This window comes from Puccinia triticina, chromosome 4A (assembly GCF_026914185.1).
Source record: "Puccinia triticina chromosome 4A, complete sequence".
Classification (NCBI taxonomy): Eukaryota; Fungi; Basidiomycota; class Pucciniomycetes; order Pucciniales; family Pucciniaceae; genus Puccinia; species Puccinia triticina.
Window position 1 is genome coordinate 1,990,123 of NC_070561.1, and position 15,983 is coordinate 2,006,105.

At 43.8% G+C, this 15,983-nt stretch overlaps 4 protein-coding genes across 4 annotated transcripts; 3 read left to right on the forward strand and 1 right to left on the reverse strand.

Annotated features, from left to right (window-relative positions):
• Nucleotides 1-1,354: 1,354 nt before the first annotated feature.
• On the forward strand, nucleotides 1,355-2,913 carry PtA15_4A235 (uncharacterized protein; the record flags this gene model as incomplete). The annotated part of the gene is made up of 5 exons (XM_053168098.1): nucleotides 1,355-1,752; nucleotides 1,829-1,931; nucleotides 2,009-2,488; nucleotides 2,579-2,671; nucleotides 2,788-2,913. 5 exons carry the CDS (start codon nucleotides 1,355-1,357, stop codon nucleotides 2,911-2,913), a joined length of 1,200 nt encoding a protein of 399 aa, XP_053019341.1.
• A 1,294-nt stretch (nucleotides 2,914-4,207) lies between these two features.
• PtA15_4A236 (uncharacterized protein) lies at nucleotides 4,208-5,537 on the forward strand (the record flags this gene model as incomplete). Its single annotated transcript, XM_053168099.1, has 6 exons — nucleotides 4,208-4,359; nucleotides 4,497-4,703; nucleotides 4,783-4,960; nucleotides 5,115-5,245; nucleotides 5,317-5,427; nucleotides 5,501-5,537. The coding sequence occupies 6 exons, from the start codon at nucleotides 4,208-4,210 to the stop codon at nucleotides 5,535-5,537; spliced, it is 816 nt and encodes a 271-aa protein (XP_053019342.1).
• A 7,003-nt stretch (nucleotides 5,538-12,540) lies between these two features.
• On the forward strand, nucleotides 12,541-14,435 carry PtA15_4A237 (uncharacterized protein; the record flags this gene model as incomplete). Its single annotated transcript, XM_053168100.1, has 10 exons — nucleotides 12,541-12,669; nucleotides 12,756-12,910; nucleotides 13,010-13,056; nucleotides 13,151-13,196; nucleotides 13,292-13,380; nucleotides 13,461-13,562; nucleotides 13,658-13,724; nucleotides 13,821-13,896; nucleotides 13,974-14,076; nucleotides 14,182-14,435. The coding sequence occupies 10 exons, from the start codon at nucleotides 12,541-12,543 to the stop codon at nucleotides 14,433-14,435; spliced, it is 1,068 nt and encodes a 355-aa protein (XP_053019343.1).
• A 920-nt stretch (nucleotides 14,436-15,355) lies between these two features.
• On the reverse strand, nucleotides 15,356-15,956 carry PtA15_4A238 (uncharacterized protein; the record flags this gene model as incomplete). The annotated part of the gene is made up of 3 exons (XM_053168101.1): nucleotides 15,356-15,450; nucleotides 15,532-15,591; nucleotides 15,683-15,956. The coding sequence occupies 3 exons, from the start codon at nucleotides 15,954-15,956 to the stop codon at nucleotides 15,356-15,358; spliced, it is 429 nt and encodes a 142-aa protein (XP_053019344.1).
• Between the last annotated feature and the right edge of the window lie 27 nt (nucleotides 15,957-15,983).

Sequence of the window (15,983 nt, forward strand, 5' to 3'; positions counted from 1 at the left end):
CGCCACGTTTCATACTTCTCTACCCACTATTTCCTGAATCATCCTCCCTCAATTTCCTCCATTTCCTCTCCAGGAACTTGAAGGCATCGAGCACTACTTTCCTGAATGTAGTAAGAGACGTGTAAAGTTCCGGTGGATGGAACAATCAGCAAAGTCAAAACACTTTGCATCGCTCATCCTATTCTTGATTCTTTTCTAGTCATGTTCTTAGGCAGTCATAGTAATTTCTTGTTCCGTCTACCAGAAACCGTCACGTCTCTTACTCAAATAATCACCCCCGTCCTATGGTCATTCTCATCAATCACATCTCGATGCGGAGTTTCTTTGTCTAGCTGTATGCGGAAGATGAAGGGTAAGCTTTGGTGTCAGGCTCTAAGTAGAGAAAGTCTAGAGTTTTTTTGCCAGAACCTGGGCAGGAACTTGTTCTTAACCAAGCGCAGGAGTCCAGGGAGTATAGTAGCCGAGTCAACGTGATAGATGTCAGGCAGGGGGGAGTCAAGCTATCTCTCCTGGAACTGCACACTCAACTCGATTATCAAAAATAACTCAGCACCATCCCTTCTATATGGATATCAACTACCTATTACCACAAATTAAGGAGCGTCAAGAAACTGACCATTTGATCAACTTCTGTGTGCCAGAGCATAGCATTGACACAGTCTATGTACATTCCCCCCTGGGCATCCAACGCCGGAATCAGTGTACATATCAGGTTTTTTGCCCTGGTACTTACCCCTATTCTGAAGTCAAGATCCTAACAACGTCTTGGTTAATTAGTCACTTAGCCATTGCCCAATCAGAACCGAGCAATTGTCATCAATTGAGGGCAGGAGTTCGGTAACTTACACACAATTGTGTTCAATATTCAATCTTATGGTTATAATTGCGGGACATAATTGGAACACATTATGTACTTAGGATTCAAACGTGGTTGTGTGAGTCCTCAGCTGTTCAATCATTGTGCCAGACCTGTTGTATCACCAAAGGTCTGACTCATGTTCCGCGGCGCAGCCGCGATTTCCCTAGTTCCTGATAAGTCACAAGTCCCTCCGGCAAAGCCTCAGGCGAGAGAGGGACTGAGTGAAGTTCGAGGGTGTTCATAGGTCCGCTGATGTGAAGCTCTGTTGCGCTGTGCGCAGCTCAGGCTGCATGCATGTTGGGAAAGATGAACATTCCGACCAATCATAGCACGCGGATATCGGCCATCTATATCACAACAGCGCCTGAAACTTCCTGCTCTCCATCCTTTCTGCGCTCGTGCTGCTTGATATTTCCAGAACCCCTTTATTCAGCGGAGGGTCTCACTCGGGATAACTAGCGGGATACTCATTTGGCCAAGCAAAACAGTACCAAAATGGCTGAACCTGGCAAGCCAACCACCCACGAGTCCTCATCAACTGCCTCAGCTCCGTCATCAAGCGTTCCTATTGCAAGCCAAGCGTCGTTGAGGCCATCTGCCTCATTAAATACTAATGATAACTCCAATCAAAAGCAGAAAAAAGTGTGGGATTATTATTCGGATGACGCATCCTCAAGGCGGTCAGAAGAGCCGCAAGGAGACAATACTCTGAAACCATCAAGTTCGATTGGCTCGCTCTCGTCCTCCTCTAATACTAACAGCAAGAACAACGTAACCCCTCATTTGAATAAATGTGACAAGAAGAGCCGGCCAGGAGACATCCAAGTTTGTTGTCGAGAATTACGAGGCGACGATGAGCGTCATCTCATCAACCCTGACATCGTTCGTGATGTGTATGTCTCCTTTTCCGCTCTCCACCCTTTCATTCACTATCGGCCGTTGACTAACTAGCGTGCTGTTTCACAATAGAATCATCGGCTTGAGTGATGGATTGACGGTACCCTTTGGACTTACGGCTGGTCTTTCATCGCTCGGCTCATCTCGTCTGGTGGTAGTTGGAGGAATAGCTGAAGTAAGTATGGTTTTTGTACTCGAACAGCAAAGAATATAATTCAAATACGTTGTTGAATGGAAACCAATTTTGAACAGCTAATCTCCGGAGCGATTTCGATGGGGATCGGTGGTTATTTAGCGTCAGAAGCCGAACGAGACCATTTCAAGTACCTTCAAAAAACGACTAAGGACCGAGTGACGAGGTCATGCTCTGGGGAGATGGAGAGAGAGGTGCACGAAGTTCTTGGCCCGATAGGCTTGGACGAATCGATCTCACGCACCGTCGCCTCAGCACTTCTTCGGGTCGAGTCGGAAGCCAACGAGTCTACCGACGGTACAGCAGATCCAGTGGAAGAAAGTACGGCACATTGGATTTTGAGATGCTTGGGTCGTCAACCCAAATTCCCCAAGCAGATCGACGAAGCCAACCATCAGCTCAGATGGGCCAAAGACGTCGGCATCACCGCCTTCTTATTGAAGTTCGGCGAAGGTTTAGAAGAAGTTCCGGAGTCTCGCCTCTACATCTCTGCCCTCACCATCGGCTTGTCTTACTTTATTGGTGGCCTTGTGCCCATGGTACGCAGTGCCATTTTCTATTGAGTCTATGTGGGTTCTGGTTCATGAAAACAACACTAATAGGGTTTTGAAACTCCCACCTGCACACAGGCACCTTATTTCTTTGTTGAATCAGCACAAATTGCATTATATTGGAGTATCGCAATCATGTTCATCACTTTACTGATTTTTGGTGTATTTAAAGTAAGTTGGATGTTTTGTATAATGATTTGACTGATCTTGCCTCGATGTAGAAGAAAAAAACTCTAGCACAATGGAACAGTTTGAAATCTAAGCATATTTTCTCTTTTTTTTCCCAGGCGTACTTCACAGGTGCTAAGATAGGGTTTACCGGCTACCTTAAGGCCAGTTCTGCGACGATCGTCGTGGGTGGATCTGCCGCTGCGGCAAGTTGGTTGATAGTTAAAGCACTTGAGAAACCTTAGACACTGGTTCTCATCGGCTTCTTGTGGATCTTCCAGCCTTGCCACGTCTGTTCTCATCACACTTGATCAACCTCGCAAGCCTCCCATCAGTCTATCCTCTTCCACTTCTCAGTCTAAATCAATTTATTTTCCATCGCTTCGGCCCTGTCAAGTCTACCTTTGCTTTACTCTCGGGATTTCTCCTGACTACAAAAATATGTTTCCTGGTCGTTGATCTTGTCATCCCCCTTCATTGAATAACCCCCCTTCCCTCTTCCTGTTTATCACCTTGGCTGTCTCCAGAATAAAAAAAAGAGAAACGAAGAAAGAGAAATAATGGAATGGAAAGAAAAAAAAAGAATCATGTAGATAACTGTACTTTCTCTAGCTCAGTGATGTTGGGTTATCTGGTTGCTCTGTAATCATTCTGATTTTCAATAGGAAAAGTGACCGATGATCGGTGCTTTTAATGTTTAAGAAAAAAGTACTCAAGTTAGGAGAAAAGCCGAGAGCCTCTGCACATAAAAGTGAACTCATTTCGAATCAGGCAAGGAATATCGAAACAATTTGCAAGCAAAATAAACTGGTCTAAAAAGGACAGATTCTTGCGCGTTGGGCCAGCTTTATCAGGAATTATCAAATACAACAACTTATTTATGACCCGAAAACCGAAGCCCCATTGTTACTCTCCTGTTGAAGCTCTATGGAGTCACTCATGATGTTGGAAATGGATACCAATCTCCTGAAAGCTCTGATGAGGTGAGGCTTGTACTTGCCTTTGGGTACAAAGAGGAGACCGGAGGTCCTCCGATTTTCCCAGCACATATGTATTCCGAAACAGTAGTCCTCCTAAGACTCACTGAAGCCTTCTTTGCTCGGGAGATACATATTCATAGATGCGCATCTTCTGTATCATTTACAATTTCCCAGGTTGGAAATACGCTACAATTCTTGCGCTTCACTGGGAATTTTCCGATGGTCATGGAGCATTTTCCGACAGCGCGCATGAGGCGCGATCAGCGAGTACTGTCCTATTATGACTCACGAGTTATGTGAAGGAAACATTTCTTCTTGCAGAGTATACACAAAACTCTGACTTGTATGAGTCTGACGGCACAAACCGGAAGGCTGTGTTTGGCTACAAGTAAGCAGTGGTCGAGTCAAACTCTATCTAGCATTCATTTTTCCCTTGAAACTTATCGGTATTCAAATCCGTTTCCTACCCGAGTTCCGTCCTTTGTTGCTCATCAAGATAAAGCAGCTCACTGTCAGGAAACACTCTCTCTGGCTTCTCCCCATTGTCCGACAGTCTATCATGCAGCAAGACATTTCTCAAGAAAAGTATTCTGAGCAGCAACCTCTGCTAAAAGATCATGGCTCTGGCCCCGACGCACTTCATCCGTATCACCGGAAGATGCTTGGTTGCCCATGCCCAGCGGTGGCATCAATGATCAATCATTCATATTTGTAAGTGGGTTTCAAATAATCCTGACTCGGTATAGTGTTTAATGTCAAACCCTGGTCATACTGATATTAATGACTTATTCTCCAATCCGCTATCTTATTTTCGCTGTTTATTCCCCATCCCAAAATTGTGACCGCAGGAACGTGGAAAACTCCAATCAGAAAATTCCAATCCATAAGTTGATTGCAGCTCTTGTGGAGTGTTATAACTTCAGCTGGACATTTGCAATACTAATCGTCGTAGTTGGGACACTCCGGCTCGGCAAGGTACTCGGGTTTAGCATCAAAGAGCTCGGTGAACATGGCAAGATTGAGCATGACGCCAGCATGACGAGGCTCGATGTAGAGTGAGTCAAGTGTTTCATGGGCTTGCGTGCCTGATGTCAGTCAAATCATTGAATATTATCATGAATTTACTTCTCGCAGTAAAGGAAATGCATTGGAGCCCAATCCGGGATTGATCGATGAGCTTTTCAAATCCTTGGACTCGGGGGTCGACTCCAAGAGTAAAACCATGACATTAGAGGATTTCGCCAAGAAGAAGTTGGAATTGGAAAAACAAGTGACGAAGTACGATTATCAATCAAAGTCTGCAGTCAACTTCGTACGTCCGATTGATTCCTTGAACTAGCCAGTGAAGTGGGGAAACCAAAGCCAAGATGTGCAGTTCAAACAACTTGATGAAGTACAGTATGCTAATGTTGGTTACGGACTTGTCCAAACTTCCGCAATCGCTAATTCTCTCTAACACATTCAAGCTTGGGCGAGGCGAAGTTTGCTTGGCCCTTCAAGCACACCGCCATCTTGGGACAGGGTTTGATTCTCCTAAAGCTAAAGATGTTAATCAAGATGGAGCGATGGAAGCAAACACCAGTTGGATGAGAACCTGGTGAGCGGTCCTGACCTATATGAATTTCACAACCAATACGTAGCTTAGCAAACCTCATATAAAAATGTAAGGTTTCTCGAGGAACGACTACCAGTTGAACTGGGATGGAAAAGGCCGGCGTCGAAAATTACAATTCGGCGCACTTGGGGAATGATGAAAGAGATGAAAGCGCGCCAAGATAGGTGAAGTTCTTTTTCTTTAGCTGGAAGTTCTCTCGCAAGTAGATGGGTTTCTCATTCATTCAGTCCTAACCAGGTTATCACAAAAGGACGAGCCTGGAATGGGTTTATAGTCCTATGTACAAAGACAGGTTGACAATGTTCTACTTTGTCAGGATCATGAAGTTGATAGATGTCCAATCCACAATTGTATGATGTTGAACTCGATCAAAGTGGTTTAATTGGTCACTACCGCTGATCCAAATAAGACCTGTCACTATTTTTTACAATATCTTTCTCACCTGATGCTCTATTCTTAACAGAAGTCAAATGATTGACCATGGGAAAAATTTGCACCATGGTTATCTTTTCCGGAGTGGCTTGAAGCAGAAAAATCCACTTATTAAGGGGGTTCATGCAAGGTGAATTTCAAAACCAGTTGTCAAAAACATCACCTGCAGCTTTGGCTCATCTTGAGAAAGCTACAAGGCTTTGGTGGGCAGCTCCCCATTAGAAGCAATTTTCCACACATAAACCTTGCTGAAAGGTACATGAGCCAACAAAATCAGCAGTGCATTTTTGCCAACATGAATCCCTCAAGTACTAGGGCCCCATTGGGACACCGTGTTGTACATTTATAAATTGTCAGATTTATAAAGCTAGAAATTTGGTGGAGACAGGGGGCAAATTTGAGGTTGTGTGTTATAAATCTGACAATTTATCATGTATAATGTGGTGTCCAACTGAACTGGCACCTAAGCTTTGACTTCCTTGATTACATTATGGGAAGGAAAACAACTTATCCCAGTTTGAAATGGTAATGCCAAATTTAGACCCCCTTCTCCTACAGGAAAAGCAGTCTTGCCTATTTGAAACTCATGAGTATATTAGGGGGTTTCAAAGTTGGCCAGATGCAGCTTGCATGCACTTTTGCAAGTCGGTGTTCAAGTTCATTCTTGAACACCAAGTTGCAAAAGTGCATGCAAGCCACACTGTACTACACCCCCTAAGCCTGTTTGAATGTTTTTTTGAAATTTGGTGTTCAATAAAAGCCTTGAACACCAACTTAAGCGCATGCAAGTCGTGCATGGTCAAATTTGAATCCCCCTTACATTGGTCTACTGGGCAACTTCCTGTTGAGATCTGTGAGGCCCACAGAATTTATTTATGGCCCAATTTCCCTTCAAAAATCTGGACTTTGTGAGTCTATATCAGTAACTATGAGGTTCCTAAATTTGCTGGAAATCTGTCCACTTGGCTAGCCATTCTGGAGTCTCAGCCTGGTTCACCTCGAAACTTCACACACCTAGAGTTTCCAAGATTTTGTTAACATAAACAGCAAATGTGAGTTGCCTGACAGTGAGAGCAGCGGTGGGCAGATACGTTACTTTACGTTACAGCAGTGAAATTGGATAACGTAACATCTTTTTAGTTATCCAAATTGGCCATTTTGGTAACGTACAAAATTCTTGCAGTAAAGTATAGTAAAGTAACTTTTTTTTCAACCTGATTTTTTATGTTTTTGGTAACGTAACTTTTTTGATATAGAGCTTTTTGTAAAGGGGGTTGAGATTATTGAAGAAAAGAGCAAGTTGGTATCATGTCTTTAGCTTATTGGTTAAGGCTTGCCTCTCTCAGGTTAGTGATGTTTGAAGTTGTGGGTTCAACCCTCACTCTGAACAACTTTTAATGTGGCTTCCTGGCAGCATACTGAGTTTATGTGGTTGTTAAGTGTCAACTTGAGTGAACATCTCGCTCATATTGATAAAAACAACCACAAATCAGGGCCTTTACCAGAAAGTTACACCAAAGTTACCCAAATCTGGGAAAAAATGTAACGTAACTGGTTTTGTTCAAAATAACCAGGGAACGTAACTAGATAAATTGGAGGCCATTTTCTGCAGGAGATATTGTAACTCCAAATTAGATATCTGTAACTAGCAGATAACGTAACTGTAAAGGTTACGTTACCGGCAGAGTTATCCATTTGGAGAATGTATCTGCCCACCGCTGGTGAGAGCAACTTGGTACAAAAGGCTAAACAAATTTTATGAGATCCTTTAGGCCCCTGAGTTCAGAAAAGGAACCACCTCTACTCCAAGGAACGTGCAATTGGTTGGATTCAGTTTATCACACTTGGACTAGGATTCACTCAAACAAATCAAAATAGGTTGATCCCAGCAGTCAAGAAACATACAATGTGTCTTGTTTTTTATTTCATTTGTTGAGATCAACTAATTTTGAGTTTTTTTTGTATGCACAGCCTAGTTTTATGCCCTCGGGCTCAACCCAGGCAATTGTGCTGGTAGCACTGCATGAAAACATCAGGCAAGTGACAGCAGTTAACATGAGGTGTTCTCCTGTGTAACTTGCATTCTAGCTCCACTCAAGCAGACATTGGTTGTTTTTGCACAGTCACTGTGCATTGAAGCTTGGTCAAAGGCAAACTATGACAAAGGCTGAAGTTCCATCACCAGATTCCTTAGAGCTCTCACATGTCAACTGGTGGTACTTGCTTGAATTTTTCATTTAGTGTAGGGCTGATCTTTTCAAGATGCCTATACTTCAGTATGTTTCTATCAAATCCTGTGTTGTATTTAGTCTACACTGGCTCTGATCCAATAGTGCTTACTTACTGACTTGCCAAATTTTTATTTGTGTTCTGCACTGACACAAGACCCAGTATCTGTGAGTTTCAGTCCCTCAGCCTGGTCCACCTCAACAGATTGAGGTATACAGTGCGGGACACCACTTTTGTGCTAGCCCCCTGGGGGTGTCCCAAATGTTGGGCTTGAGAAATTCACAAAAATCCCCCGATACCCCGGGGGTTGTGGGGAGGGTTAGGGGAGTGACCAGTGTAAAAATCACGAGTCCAAGTGCAAGATTTCTTTCCCCACCCTCCAAGATGGCGCCTACATATGACAACAGAACAAAGAGCTCAGATCAAAAGACAAAGAAAAGAGTCCTTACTTCAAAGAAAATCCTCCTCAAGCCAACCAAAAAAGCCGCTGAAACCCTTCTTGCAGCCTTGAAAACCGCCTGTTGTCCTTATTGCTGACAAAGACAACCCTATTTTAATTGAAAGCAAGAATGATCAGGATAATTGTGGTCTATTCAAAACTCCTCTCTTAGAAAAATATCAACAAGAAGAAATTGCTATGGCTGAAGAGATTCAACAGATGCTTAATTGGTGTCGCAATGGCAAAACCTCCAACGAAAATGATGAAGTTGACAAAGCTACCAGGAAGATCTTGTGGCCAATCTTGTAATCAAAGGATAAAGAAGAGCAAGCACAGAAGAAAAGGCAAATTCTCAAAAGTGGAAATTCAAAGTACAAGATGCCAGTTCCTAGCTCCAACCCGAACTCAAAGAAACTTGTTCTTTTCCTATGAATACAAGGCCTTGGTTTTGTACCGCAATGCTTCAAAACCCACTATAAGTGCATAATATACACTTAATACATAGTCTATATGCATAATGCACCTCCATAGTGCCATACTATGGCCTGTAAGTCCATGTGTCCCAAATCCAAACCACCCAAAAAGTGAAACTTTTTTCTGAGCAGTGCCACAGAGCTGGCAAGATATTTATAGAATCCCCTAGCTCTGTAGAGCTCAAAAATGTCACTTTGGTGTATTTTACATGATATATGTAAACCCTGATAGGTCTCAAAAAATAAAAACATTTTTGCGGGCGCGGGCTAGCACAAAAGTGACGTCCCGCACTGTAGTCCCCCCAGCATTTACAACCCTGAAAAATGGTCAAAATATTCAAGAGCTTTCAGATTTAGTTTGGTACCAATCCCCTATTTTTGGTGGAAAAAACTTTTTGGAATAATAATTTTTTTGCAAAATCAAAACAGCCTTTTTTGGCAGGCAAGGATCTATATGATTTTACCTTGTGAATACAAAAATGTAGATCCAGAAGAGTTGAAGATCTCAAAAGAATCCACAATGATTGGAAGAATGTGTGAACAGAACAGTAGCTTCCCCTTTTCTATTCATGAAAATTCATATGCAGTTCTTCACAATTTAATAGGTTTGCAGAGGTATGGGGCCCCGTTTTTTCATTTCTTGGTCTGACAGCCCTCTACTAACATTGTAGGAGGTAATTCAAGCAGCCATAACTTTAAGCAGCCATTAGTACAATCTCCTCTATTCAGAATATCAAAGCACCATCCACTTATTGGGGGTTCACATTATGGCTTTGTTTGGAGCCAATATAAATATAGGTGATATAATCATTGGTTAATTCAATGAAAACTACAAAATTCAACATAAAGCCTCCAAATATTTTTTCTAGGCAACCTACAATACTGGTCTCTTCAATTATGAAGTCAGATTCAACTGATTCAGCCATATTCAGTACTGTAGTACCATTATATTGCTTTTGACCAAAACAAAGCAATATAATGGTATCATGGTGCTGAAGATGGCTGAATCAGTTAAATCTGACTTCATAGTTGATGAGACCAGTACTGTAGGTTTCCTGCAAAAAAAAAATGGATTCTTTATGTTGAGTTTTGTATTTTTTATTGAATTTACAAATGATTATATCACCTATATTTATATTAGGGGGGTTCACAATAGGATAAAAGTAAAATTTTAGAGTCAATTTGAAGGTCTTTATCAACAAATTTTTAACAATCTGGCAAGGTGTACAGGACTGGGCATCCCCTGAGAATCAGAGCAACGTCTTTATTTTTTAAAAAGTTGTTCATAAAGGCTTAAAATTAGCTCTAAAGTTTTATTTTTATCCTATTGTGAACCCCCCTATTGGCTTCAAACGGGTCCTATATGATATTAAAAAAATCAGAGATAATTTCAAGGCCCTTATTCACAAGTTTTTAAAAATTTGGCAACATGTTTGGATTTGGGCATCTTGTGGTAATCAGAAAAACTCCTCCATTTTTTTACAATGTTGGTGATAAACCCCTTAAAATGGGCTTTAAAGTTTTGTTAATTTCTATGGTAAACCCCTCTATTTTAAAAAAATCCTCTGGTCCTACCTTTCATAATGTGGGTTTGAAAATAATTCCTGTCGCAACCAATGCTATGAATTTGAGCATAGCCTTGTTTGGCCTCCCGTGGGAACGCATGTCATTGTTAAGCTAGGTGAGTATGTAGTGAACAGCGAGCTTGAAGAGCTGAGCTGAGCAGAGCTGACCAAGAGATGTGCATAGCGCGACTGATGCATTCTTGACAAAGAAATGTTCGAGCTGTTCAAGCGTATCTCAGTCATGATCTGAGTGTATGCAGCCGCTGACAGGCCAGCGAGGGCCAGCGCCGATCGCCGATGATCGCACACGAATCGACCGACAATGACCGAGGCAAAAAAGGGCTGCAAGCAGTCGATCTCGATTCCAAATGGAAATAGTAACAAACTTATAAGGCGGAGTTGTGCTTGCCCAGTCAAGGGTGTTAAATACATGATCATCATCCCGCTTCACATCTTATCTATCTCCGCCCCTCTCCGACTGGTCTGCCAGGTGCCTTTCTGATTGTTACGGTGACCTACCGCACGCCGCAAGCGCATGTTGCTTCTCCTTTTTTTTATCGACTCCGTTCGAAAGTTCAAGACAGTTCAAGATGACTTGGCACGTTCCAGCTTACATTCAGAATATACATTAATAAGGCTGTCGTTCCAATGGTGAGTGGCGGTTCTCGGGAAGGCATTGTGTTAATCCGTCATGTTCAGCATGATATCCTGTTTTCTGCGTTGCCGACTTTCAAGGCTTTAATGTTTGATAAGCTTTCCCGCAAAGACCAAGGGATGGAAGCTGGGTTTAAGGTCAATTACATCACACCGACCATCCAGGACCCTCTTTTTTTGCTCGCTGCTGGTATTGGGATGTCTTGGGACTGAGAATCGCGCCAGGGATTTCGCTGGAACGAAGGGATGATGGATGGTCTGTATAAACAAAGTGAGTGCCATGTTGGAAGACAAAGTAAGACGAAATCTGGATCGAATGCTACCAGGATCCAATGCTCCCTCATACTTAAATATTAGAATATCTTTTCTATATCACGGTTTGGTTGGCTTTTTTTTGAGTATTGGATTTGGGAAGCGTCAAGCGATGAAAAGATTGGATGACAATCCGGCGGAGGCTATTTCTGCCTGTGTCTCTCGATGCGCGGTAATGGCGTATTGATAAACTTGCCCTCTCCTTGCGTCAAGAGGTGATAAGTTTACCCTTTGTACATGGCCGGCCTGTAGACACACAGCTGCCTGGATCGGATTTCTTGAGCCGAACACAGTCCCTCTTTCATGTCCGCTTATATGGAGTAAATACATAAAATGGTTATTTGTTTGTGTTAGGATATCTGGGTGCAGCTCTTCCGATCTGGAGGGCGTTGAAAGATGGTTTGAGGTGAGATTCACGAATCGACAAATCATGATGGATGATGATGGATGGTGGGAATGCAGCACTCCATGCAAATCTTGCAGTCCTCTCAAAACCTGGTTGAACTTGCAAGGGAGGCGCGTGTGGTATGACAGAAGAAACCCTTATCTTACCAGCCGTCCTTGTAGCGATACACAATTCTTAGAACTTATTCTAGTCTACGAAATCACCAGTCCGTTGCCTGCTTTGACGTTTGGCGTAATTGACCTTTTCCATTGGGTCGGTCTTTTTGTCTGGCATTCGACATTGTTTTTTATTTCTTTGGAACTGGAGAAAAGCAGTCAACTGGTTTTGAGCTCCAGCGGGATGGTTCGTCTTTTGTTGATAAATTACCTTTTCCAGTCTCCAGGCCAGCGGGAGTCCTGTCCAGAGTCGACAAAAGAAAAAAATTGATTATCTTGACATCGGACACATCAACCTTTTCGAATCTGTCAGTCATCCATCCTTTCCATAAAAACCCGACTGGGGCGACGCGCTTCTTATCTGGTCTGTTGAGGACCATGTTATCTCTCCTGCGGATTTATACGTGCTGATTGTAGTCTTCACTCACTCAGCCTTGCATTTCGACAAGTAAAAAAAAAACTCAATTGGAAAGCGTTCTTCGACCCGAACCGGCTTCCTCGTTCCCGGGTCCTCGACTACATATCGCAAACAATACTCATCTCATTTCTCTTTGCTCTCATCCAGATCCTCCTTAAGCTTCATCATCTCCGCCCTTCCCCACCATCTCAGCCATGGCTGTGTCAAACGGAATCAATATGGAGCTCGATTCACCCCAGCTCAATGGGATTGAAGAGCGCTACAGTAACTTCTTTGAAAAGATGAAAGACAACAATCCTGATTGGTCTGAGCCACAAGAGAGAGTCAGTATACGTAGTTATCCCTCCTACGGCCATCCTCCTCTGCACCGAAAAATCGACCCAGAGCTCATCAGACTGTGATCCCTTAGATTTTGTTAGAGCCTTTTACTTATCTCACCTCGACCCCGGGAAAGGAGATTCGGTCGATGATGATTGATGCCTTCAATCATTGGCTCTTCGTACCCGCTGAGCAGCTCAACGTGGTCAAACGGATTGTTGGCCTTCTTCATACAGCCAGTCTTCTGTTAGTCCTCTTTTGTCTTTCCACATGTGCCTGGCCTTCTTCTCTTTGCCTCCTTCAGCCCTTGCTGACCATCAACACCCTTCATCTGTATTCGCACAGCATGGATGATGTAGAGGATGGCTCCGAATTGCGTCGCGGGATCCCAGGTTCGGAGCACCTTCTTTCTTCTATTCTTCCCTCTCCTCGAGGGTAGAAAAATATGTAGCAAGCGCTTGCTGAACCACGGCGCCCTTTTAACAGTGGCACACAAGATTTATGGTATCCCCCAAACTATCAATACGGCTAAGTTGAGTGCTCCGTCTCTAATGTCTAGCCAGCAGATGATCCCATTTCGCTCCAACAAACCCACTGGCGCTGATTTTAGCTTGTGCTGTAAACCAGTTATGTCTATTTTTTGGCCTACCAAGAGCTATCCATGTTACATCCTTCTCAAGATAGCTCTGCCTCGAACCTTTGGAAGCTCATCAATGGTAAGCTCGGTTCCCGCCCCATTAACCCATTAACCCATCCCGAATTACATGTGCTAACGACTAATTCTATCACACTCCAGAGGAACTGCTAAGGCTACATCGCGGTCAAGGTATGGACCTATATTGGCGAGACTCCTTGACCTGCCCCACCGAGGAAGAATACATCCAAATGGTCAAAAATAGCAAGTCTCACTACACCGAATTGCCAGCTCGATACATCCAATCATCACCAGCTTTCACCCAATGCTCATTCTATGTTCTCAATACCTTTTGTTAGAAACCGGCGGTCTGTTCAGGATTGCAATCAAGCTCATGATGGCCATGTCACCGCTTAGAGAAATTCCGTGAGTCACGCTGGTCATCCAAATAATCCATCAACACTTGCTAGAACGATTCAAATTCGAAAGCAGTTTATCTAACTTTTGCTTTTCTTACCGCAGAGATTACGTTCCCTTGGTGGATTTAATGGGGATCATCTTTCAGATAAGAGACGATTTGTTAAACCTGTCATCAGTCGTCAGTTTCTCCTCTGGAAAACCGAGTTTTGCATGTGGATTGACGCTCATCTAATCAAAACTGTCCCGATGAAATAGTACACCGTCAACAAGGGTTATTGTGAAGACCTGACCGAGGGCAAGTTCAGTTTCCCGATCGTCCACGCCATCAGGGCGGACCCCTCGAATCACCAGCTACTCAGTTGAGTGACCTTCAGCATTCTTTTCTGTTTCCCTCGGTATTTGTTTCTCTCCCCATCATATGCAACAACTTACCGGTTCAATCGACGACCTTCTTTTACCACAGACGTCCTGCGACAACGTCCGACAGACGATGGGATCAAATCCTATGCGGTCAGCTACATGAAGGAGAAGACCAAGTCCCTGGCCTACACTCGGATGGTCTTGACCGTCCTTGAGGGTCAAGCGGATAAAGAGGTCGCCCGCTTGGGTGACAACTCCGCATTGCGATCGATCCTCTCTATGATGCACGTCGCTCCTTCGCCCGCCCAGTCCAATGGCTCTCCACCCGCTCAGTCCAATGGCTCTCCGCCCGCCTAAAACTTCGCTAATCTCATCCAAATGCGACCTGGTCGAGTCGATCTCTCCGTCTCTCTTTTCTCAATCCGAACCGAATATACCAGAGGAACCACGCGATCTGGGACCCTGCTTTTCCTCACCGCCGAATTTGTAGCTTTCCCCACTCTTTCTCCATTATCACAAACGTTCATACAAATCAACTAAAAACAACAAGAACAACACACAGAAGAGTTTCTCAGGTCTTTTATCATAGACTTTTTGCATCAAGCTGTATTTTTCTTTTCCTTTCTAAATTATTGCTATCCTTCAAAATTCTAACAAAAAACACACTAGATTTTTGTTTTGTAAAAAAGAGTATTCAATACAAATACGTATACACACACAATCTTCGAAGTAAACAACTATTTGTATGTATCACCCTCTCATTGAACTTCTTCTTCATGCAAGCTTCGCGAGACCTGTCGATGTTTTTCCAGAGCAGAGAAAGAGAGAGGGAATTGTGGAGACTGTGTAACCCAACCTTCTTGGGGTTAACAAAATAGGCAACAGTCAACAGATTAATCTGAGCAGGTCATGAGCTGTTGCCCTACAAGAGACCACTGGACAATTCTTTGAAGCGCGCAATCTAATCAACTAGTTAGATTTCATGCTTTTCCTGTGAGATGTTTGGGCCTCCTTGCGGATCAGAACAGTCGTCAGCCATACAACACCCTTCTCTTCCCGCGTCACCTGGCTCTAGAAATACAAGATTTTGGAGGTGTTTCATATTTAAATACAACTATGGATTCGCAACCTGTGGTACAAAGGGAAAGACATTTTAACCTCGTCAAAGCAGCCTAGCTGAGCAATGAACAAATCAGCTTACTCAACCAGAAAATAAAATATCAAAGATGGAAGACGCAGTGGGTAAATGTCAGTTTTTGGGTGCCTGCCAGAAGAATTTATCGTTCGTCTTCCTGGGCCGATCCTACGGGGATCCGAACGAGCATGTCTACTGGGGCCTGGGATGAGTTCTTGATCGCATTAGCCCGCGTAGCTAGGAAACGAACGATTCCGCCGAGAAACAGGAAGATATCAATAATCGATGCCGGCATCTGGGACTGCAGGGATTTCTTACCGATCGCTAGATGGGCGGCTCGGAAGACATTTTGCCACCGCTGGACGACGGATTCGGTGACTGATCGGTCAAGATGGGCAGGGAGGATGTGAATAAGTGGGTGGGTTGAATTCGAGATTGAACGGAAAACAGTGAGAGTCAATCGACGTACTCAATGCCCCATCAGCACCCTGTGCGAATTGGTGGCTGAGTTGTTCGAGTTGGACGGCCATCCCATGCGACAGTTGGTTGAGCTGGACGAGTGCCTCCAGTTCGTGCTGCTTCTCGATCAGCCGGAGGGCTGTTGGCGTCAGTCTATTGTTGGACATCGGATCGGTCGATCGGCCGAGGTTCCTTTCTGGGTTTCTGGCTGGTTTCTTGCCGAAGTGGTGTTCTCTTCCGGTTCGGTTGACATCCTCCCCCGTCACCCCCGCCCCCGTGTCCATATATGCGCACCTCGGTCCAACTCAAGC